Raw genomic sequence first — 8327 nt, 5'->3', positions numbered from 1 at the left:
TAATGGAAATACTTGACTATAGCAAAAGTCAGTAGGCATGTGTAGAAAGACTCTTTTGAACCTGTATTTAAAATGAAAGGAATTACAAGATGAAAAATGACAAAGCAGTTTCATACTTGTGTGAAGTTTTGAGGTGGTGTTTAATTGTAAGTAAAATTAACTTAGTCTCATTGTGCAGGAAGATGAGAATATGCTGATGTTTTTCTTGCTGGTCCTTGCTCTGTAAATGCTTTTAATTTGTGGGCAGCTAAGATTGCTGTCCCCAGCTTGTATAGATAGTATATCTCCCTCTCTTTAGAAGATGCTATGGAGCTTGATTCAGGTATCTGTCTTGAACTTTCCCTACGTGAAACTGTAGTTTAGAGTAGTCTCTGGGACTTTTTACCTGCTGGCCAAATAAATACCTTTGAAACAGCTCTTGGGGCATACTTGGATTTATACATTTGTATTTTGCAGCCTAGAGCTGTGAGGTGACAGGTTATTGACAGTGGAGGTACTGGATGAATTTTGTCTCCATTCAGCTTTCTCTGTTTATGGCATGAGGAGTGAGAAGAGGGACAAAAATGCTTCTTGGTATGTAGAGTTTTTTTTTTTTTCTACAGAGAAAATGAGAGTAATGGGTTTACATCAAGATGTTTTAAGTCATTTCAAGGATACCTTTGCAATGTTTGAGGGGAATTTATTGGTGTCTACATAGAGAAACGTTGATATGGAGTGAACAGAAGCTTGTCTTGATCCTATGAGCCTCTCCATGGAACTTTTCTGTTCTCAGAATTTAGAACAGAGCGTCTCTGTCAAAACAAAGAATGTTGTTTCTGCGTGATGCTGGGGTAGGGGGAGTCGTGTTGGGTGAAGCTGGTGTCCTTTGTTTAGTATGAAAGAACATCTTCTCTTCAGTATTATCAAATATTTAATGTTCCATACAGCACGATGTCCCTAGCACTACAGCAATGAAGAAAAAGGTTTGTTTTTAAGCACCCTGGTCTGTTGTAGAAGTTTGTTTGATGTTTCAGGTAGGCCTGCCACCACTACATTGTTTTCCTACATGTAATGCTGAAACAGCCATGTAAGAAGGAATTAGTGACAAAGCAGAACAGCTTTCTGATACTTTCTCCACCTCTTTGTCAACGTGTGAGGGAGATGCTGGTGTCTGAATGCATTCAAAATGCTTGGGTGCAAATGGTGGTGGTTGGGGATAGTCCTAATTCCTTAAAGAAGGTTCCAGGTGTTATGGACTTTCTGTCTATCATCCCATTCTCTGCTGCTGTCATGTTCCACTACCTCAAGAAGTCACTCTAAAGCTCACTCTGGGGAAATAGGCAGTGGTGTTGGGCAGGAGCTCACAACCTTGTTCCAGGCATGATGAGTTTTGTATCCTACAAAACTTCCACAAATGGTTTACTGTGTGGAAATACTATCGTGCAGAGGTGTGGAAGTTAATTTTCCAATATGCTGTTTTAGGTTTCTCCCTTACTGTGAGACCATTTGGAGGTGGATTTTCACTGTGGACTTGCATAACAGTCTGTGTTGATACTGATGGTGAATGGACATAAAACCCCCTACATGTGAGAGGTAACTTCTCTGCCCATTAAGCACTTTGCTTTCTCCAGGCTATGAAGAAGGGAATACCAAACAGTTCTCTGCTCATTTCCTGGCATCACACAAACCTTCTCATTTGTTCTTTTATTCAGGAGAAAGATAAAACGTGCTCATTCACTACTAGATGTTGTAGGCAGGTTCCTACCTTTGGCATGGTCCTGGGGACAGCACCGAGCAGCACATGGGCTGAGTCTCAGCATGGCTCAGTAGGTTGTGGTTCACTTCAGCCCATAGCCCAAGGGGACTGTGGGGATGAGGTATCTCCCCAAAATGGTCAGTTCAAGGCAGAGCCTACTAGAGCTCCTTGCAGGGAAAGGGAGCAGCCCTCTTCTGACCCACAAGTGACAGTGGGGTCAGCTGTGACCTAGGGGTTGGTGCTGCCCAGCTCTGTTTCCCCCTACCTGCCTGGTGATGCTGCCTGCTTTTCTCTTGTGCTGCTTTGCTGTGTGAAGGAGAAGAGAGGCAGTGGGAGAGCACTGGATGACTCCTCTGACATTCAGATGAGGGTGTTTATAACAGTGCAAGAGAAAAATATCTTTGAACTTTCAGGTCCAGGTGTTTACCTCAAGGGTGAGTATGACAGCCATGACTTCCTTTTTCTGGCCACGGAAAGGTAACTGGAAGGCATCTGAAAGAGCCTTGTTTCCAACACTGATGTCTCTCACAACCAAAGGTAAGAGCATCTGGAGCTTTTTCATGATACTGTCATAATGCCTATTCTTTCGTGGGAAAGGATTGTCCTGCTCAGTGCTGGTGCAGCTTCACCTCAAGTACTGTGTGAGATTTTGGATGCTACAATAAAGGACATCTAGTATTAGATATGGAGGTTGGTGGCCCTGCCAGTGGCAGGGGGGTTGGAGCTTGATGATCCTTGAGGTCCCTTCATTCCTAAGCCATTCTACGATCAAGCTATTAGAGAGCATTGAAAAGAGGACTACAGAGGTGAGGAAGGGTTTGGAGGGGAAGATGTGTGGGGAGCAACAAGGCCTTTGGGAATGGCAAGGAGCTGCGTCAGGGGAGGGTGGGGGGGGTTACTGTCCCAGAGGGCAGTGGGCACAACCCCGAACTCCCAGAGCACAGGACACCACTCCCAGGAGCACTGGAACACCACTCTCAGACATAAGGTTTGCATTTTAGGCAGTCCTGTGTAGAACTTGGAGTTGAAGTCGACGATCCTTGTGGTTTCCTTCCAGCTTGGGATATTCTGTGATTCAAAGTACAATAATTGGTTTAGGAATGTGCTGTGTGGTGGTAAGCTCGGTGACACTGAGCATGATATGACTTTTGTTTGCTCTGCAGAGATTGTGCAGATTTGGGATCAGGTGTCTCTTGATGTTCAGCGGCAGTTGGCATTGAGCAAGGTAATCATCGTGCCTTGTGTTTCCTCTCATACTCTGGTAGTTTGGTAGCCTGACCCTGCCAAAGTCATTAAGTATGATGAATGTATCCAACTGTACTTCTCTTCCTTTGCTATTTTTTTTTTCTGCTTTAAAATGTAGTTTACAAGTGTGCCACAAAATAGATTTTTCTGAACATTTACAGAAAAAATAAGGTCTGGTATACTCAAATGATCGATGCTTTCAGTTTCCATTCCACACTGCCAGAGTAGATCACCCAGATCACCTGATCCTTCCAGGATGCATTAGAGATTTCAGAAACCCTCTAATTGAAGGGTGCTTGCATTAATTTTTCTTGAAATCCTTACCCATTTTCCTTTCTCCTTTTCTTCCTTCTAGAGTGTTGAAATAGTTGGACTGGGGACTTTTGCTGTTCATACGCAAGAGCTACACATAGGAAGAAATGATTGCTTGCTCATTCACAGACCTGTATTTCAAATGTCCAACATTATCAGAAGAATTTTTGATCTTAACTATGCTAAAAGAATTATGCTTGGTGAGAAGATGAAATAAAACTATATTTCCTGTTGATAACACCTGCAGGGTTAAACCACAACATTGTTTTTCTCCTAGGATGAAAACAGCATCACATCATCCCAGCTGAAACCAGGATGTTCCTTTGAAACATTTGGCATGTTTGACTGGTGTCTAGCAATGGATGCTGGGCCTAAAATTTGCCACATTGGTCCGTAAATCTATCTGAACATTCCTCAGAAGATCTGAGCAGCTTTTCTGTTTTCCTTAATTGTAGGTGGTTGACAGAGCATGCTGCATCACTCAATCCCTCCGTGCCTGCACATTGAGTGGGGGTAGTTACAATGGCCTTACCTTAGCACCTAGACTCAAGAAGCCCATTCTGTAACATGTAATTGTCTCAGGGCCTGAAGACTGCTGAAAGCTGATTGCAATTAATATCTTAGTTACGTGTCACTGTGCTCCTCTTGTGTTAATAGGTTCTACACTAGCTGTCCCATTGGACTACACCACAATTGCCCTGGAGACATCTCATTCCGTGGATGCCGTGAAGAACTGTGTAAATGAGACTGTGATGTACCTCTCTCGCTGTATCTCAAACGGACTGAATATTGACTTTGTTCTCAGGGACATGGGTGTCCTTCTTATCAGGCAAAAGAAAGTCAAAATGAGGTTTTATGAAAATTTTGTTCTCAGCCTGGACACAGTGGGAAACTTGAAGGAAATTATCATCAATGTAAGTCTTACACAGTATGACTTAGAGGATTTCCAACTGAATTTCAAGGGCCTGTTGAACTGGTGCCTCCTGGTGTGCCATAACTTGATGGCCACTTGGTTTAGATGTAAAGTACAACAGAGGAGTTGCTCTCTGGGTTTCTTCTCGTATAGTTGGTTGTCTTGCTGAAATGTAAGATGTGAAAGACAGCTGTGTTGGATCAAACACAGAACAGCTGAGATTGGAATGGACCTCTGGATATCATCTTGTCCAAGTCCCTTGCTCAAGCAAGGCCATTTAGACCAAGTTGCTAAGGACCATGTCCTGGTGGCTGTTAAATGCTGATCACTGGGCTGAGGGATCCATTGTTCTGTCCCTGAAGACTGAGGGAAGAACCAGCCTGTGCTCACCTCCACTGATTTCTCCAGTAGTCAAGAGATTTGTTTTCTGGTTGAATCCATTTAGTGTCACTCATACAGAAAGCCTGGCAGTTTAAGTACCTAGAATCAATTCCTTGAAGTTGTATCTCTGGTTGTTGTCCTGAGAGGCTAAAGTTAATGCAAGAGGACTTTGCTGGAGAGCATTGCTGGAGGCAGTTGCTGCTTTTATCAGCTGAAAGGTTTGCTACCTTGGTTAGCAAATGTTAATTGCCTTGAAATCATCTTGCCTCTGTCTGTCTCTGTTGTAGAGGAAAAAAGGGACTATGAACTGGGTCATTTCCCAGGGAGAAACTGGAGTTTCTGATGTCTGTACTGAACCTGACATCCTGTTTCCCAGGTAAGGCTGTTTCTGTTACCATTCACGTATGATAGGAGCAGCCTCTCACCTCGTGTTGGGCAGCATGTTACTGGGGGTTTTCTGCTGCTCATGCATTTACTGGAAAGATTCATTCACAGTACACTCCATGCTTAATGTAAGATATCTCTGCATCAGGACGAGGTCATTCATGAAAGCTGCAGAGGGAAAGTGCCCTTCATGTATGTACAGGTGTTGCCTTCTTGTTTGCAGCCTGCAGTTTAAGACCGAACATGGAAAATTCCTCCTTGAATCCCTCCGTGAAAGACCTACCAAACTACTGCAGGAGAAGAAGACAAAAGATGTCTTTAAGGAAAAGATTAACAGAAAAGGTAATGTCGGAGCAGAGTCCTGGTAACACTCAATGTGTTTTCCTTTTGTCCTGATTTCAGGTGCTTCATGTGAATGCTGAAAGGCCCTGTGTGGCACAGCGCAGCTCTGTTCTTGGTGAATCCCAGGTGCAAATTGTTCTATTCCTTTTATAAGTTTCATCATGCACCAGGGAGAAAAAAAAAAAAGAGGATTCTCTTACATTTCTGAATAATGAGTTCTTCCTTAAACTGGCTGTAGTGTTGGTGTTTAGAATCATAGAATCACAGAATTGCTCAGGTTGGAAAAGACCTTAAAGATCATCAAGTTCAACCACAGCCTAATCATGCTACCCTAACTCTAGCAATCTTCTGCTAAATCATGTCTCTGAGCACCACATCCAAATGGTTTTTAAACACATCCAGGGATGGTGACTCAACCACCTCCCTGGGAACCTATTCCAGTGCTTAACAACCCTTTCTTTAAAGTCTTTCCTGATGCACTTCATTCTCATGTGAAACCTCACCAAGGCAATGTTGTTTCACACCCACAGGGATTCCTTCAGCTCCTCCTCATAGCGGTCCTGTGAAAGTCAGGGCAGTTGACTTTAAAGAACGGTCAAGGGAGAAATTCAAGAGAAAAGAACTCCCTATTAGGTGAGTCTGTGGAGGAAATGGTGGAGGGTAATGCTGTGCCTTTGTACATGTGTGAGCAAGATGTTTCCTTTGGATGCATGTGTGAAATCTGAAAGACTATGGCTCACAAGGAATAGCCTGAGGATGTGAGTAGCAAATTTATGTAGACCTTTTGGATCCACTTCATTTTACTTGAATTGTCTTCCAGTGCATTCTGTTTAGTAACTGGGTGGGGAGTATTGTTCCAGAAGTTGAGGATTATTTTCCTATTCTCTTTTATTGGAATGAGCTTGCTCCTTTTGTCTTCTGAGAGTAATGTTCAGAGTCTAACAATACTTTATGAGAGGTAGGACAGTCTCACTGCCCTCTGAACAGCTTCTTGATGTTATCAGCATGTCTCAGTTTTGTTCAACACTTTGGACTCTTCCCAAATACCAGCAGAGTTCAGAGGTGACTAACCATGAAAGAGCAATCTTGCTCTAGTTGAAAAGGTGTTGTTTGAGTGGGTAAAACGTAATTCATGTCAGTCTGTGCTCCCCAGAACCACAGCTGGCTTCTTTTAGAGAGGTAACATTGATACCAATAAGGCCTCTTGACCTTGGAGCTTGAAATCAGCATTGCACAGCTCAGGATTTCTGCCTTCAGTTTTTGTTGGAGCGAGGCAAGAGACAACACTTAGTTTTGCAGATCCTCCATGTGTACCTGAAGCAAGTTTTCTGCTGTGAACATCAGCTGTAAGCAAACTTGTCTTAACTGCACTCGAAATGCTCTTGGTATGGATCTTTAGGAGGCTGTATGAAGATGAGGGAAGATCCTGTGAGGAACTGGATGGTAAACAACACTTCAAGCAGAACCCAGAACAGAGTCCCACGTTCCTGACCACTATATCAAAGCAACAGCAGTAAACTCTATGGAGTTCTGCATTTATAATGACAACTTTAATTATAAAAACAATAAGATGATGTTGATCCTTAACAAATTCAACTGTCTTCACTGCTGTATTCAATTGTATCTTTTTGGATCTACGTGTAGCACATCCCAGATAACTTACCTACCACAGCCCTGAGTTGTTTTCCAGAAGTCTTAGGAGAGACACAAACCCTCAGGCTCCTGCTCAGATGAAGACTTGGTTTTCTCTAAGATGTCCATTTGTGGAGAAGCAGCAATGAAGGCAGTTAATGAGGCCCAGTCTGAAATGCTGGAATGGATCATAGCAATTCTGCGTGACCCGTCAAATCTTCCTGTAGGATTTGGCAGATTTTGTTATGTAGATGGCAGATACCACATATAGCTGACAACATCACAGGTGGGATTGGAAGAAGATGGAGGAGACAAATGGAAAGTGGAGTAAAAGTTGTTGTGACACAGTACTGAAAGCAGTGTGGTCGTGATTTCTCAGGTTTTCACACTATTGTGCAAGTGCCTGCCTGCTCTGGAAGTAAAATAATACCTCGCAGGCTTCTGGAGGCCACACTAATTAAAAACTGCATGTCAGCATGACCTAATGGCCTCTCTAAATCAGACAATTAATAAAGGAGCAAGGATATTTTTAATTAAAAGTGAAAGGAGAAAAAACAAGGGGGAAGGGGGAGGTTATTATCTTGAGTTTACTTGACTGTTTGTCTGGAGCCTTCCTCTACATTGTAATCCATGTGTTCCTTCTTGCATTCTTCTGTAGTCTTCCTATGTGATTTGATGAAAACTGAGTTTCAGTTTTCTGCAACAGCTTCATTCTGACAGCTTGTACCAGCAGTGGAAGTCACTCTGCAGCTCTGCCTTCTTTTTTACGGCTATAGTAACAAGCTGCTTCTGCTCTCACTAGGTCAATACTGCCTTCATGTTATTCTATTATTCTACAACCCTGAGCTTTTTATTGCTTGGGTTTTAGAAAGCCAGACTAGATCAAGGGGGTGGGATTGTTAAGTCTCCCCATCATAAGCTTTGTGGCCATTATTTTCAAGTATACTCCTGTTGCCTTGGCTCCAGTCTTGAAGGCTGCAAATGAACATATGTAATCATATGCGTTTTAATTCAGCAGTGTGCTGAAATGTGCTTAAAAATGTCTCCTAGTGCACTAGTCTTTGGAGGTACCGCCAGATCCTGTCTCTCTAAGCTTAGTCATTATGGTATGTGCTTGACAACATCACTGTAAACTACTTTCGTCTTCTTTCCAACCTACTGTGGCTGAACTTGCAGAACAGAAACTTGCAGAAGGAAGACTCCATCTCCATTTACATTGTATCAGATAAATATCTTTCAAAACAACTGTGGACTGCCATGCTGCTTAAGCATAAGTGCTTTTTCTTGCTTTCCTATAAGGAATACTGATTTTGGTGGGTTACTGAATCTCACTGGCTGTGCAAGATTTGAAAATGTAATCATTGCAGGATGCTTAGGGAAACA

At 42.8% G+C, this 8327-nt stretch overlaps 1 protein-coding gene across 1 annotated transcript; it reads left to right on the top strand.

Annotated features, from left to right (window-relative positions):
- Positions 1-877: 877 nt before the first annotated feature.
- Positions 878-6899, top strand: CCDC81 (coiled-coil domain containing 81). The gene is made up of 10 exons (XM_010706173.3): positions 878-962; positions 1462-1572; positions 2149-2272; positions 2899-2960; positions 3336-3492; positions 3950-4206; positions 4874-4962; positions 5194-5312; positions 5843-5945; positions 6712-6899. The coding sequence occupies exons 3-10, from the start codon at positions 2176-2178 to the stop codon at positions 6827-6829; spliced, it is 1002 nt and encodes a 333-aa protein (XP_010704475.2). The 5' UTR covers positions 878-962; positions 1462-1572; positions 2149-2175; the 3' UTR covers positions 6830-6899.
- The last annotated feature ends 1428 nt before the right edge of the window (positions 6900-8327 follow it).

The sequence above is a fragment of the Meleagris gallopavo genome, chromosome 1 (assembly GCF_000146605.3).
Source record: "Meleagris gallopavo isolate NT-WF06-2002-E0010 breed Aviagen turkey brand Nicholas breeding stock chromosome 1, Turkey_5.1, whole genome shotgun sequence".
Taxonomy (NCBI): Eukaryota; Metazoa; Chordata; class Aves; order Galliformes; family Phasianidae; genus Meleagris; species Meleagris gallopavo.
The sequence above is the reverse complement of the archived record's forward strand: the minus strand, read 5'-3'. Positions and strand labels throughout refer to the sequence as shown.

Bases quoted from the DNA above. Each gene is read 5' to 3' on its own strand.
- CCDC81 (XM_010706173.3), top strand. From the start codon at position 2,176: ATGACAGCCATGACTTCCTTTTTCTGGCCACGGAAAGGTAACTGGAAG. The intron at 3,493-3,949 runs GTGAGAAGATGA...TTGTGTTAATAG, and splicing joins TGCTAAAAGAATTATGCTTG to GTTCTACACTAGCTGTCCCA. The intron at 5,313-5,842 runs GTAATGTCGGAG...TCACACCCACAG, and splicing joins GGAAAAGATTAACAGAAAAG to GGATTCCTTCAGCTCCTCCT.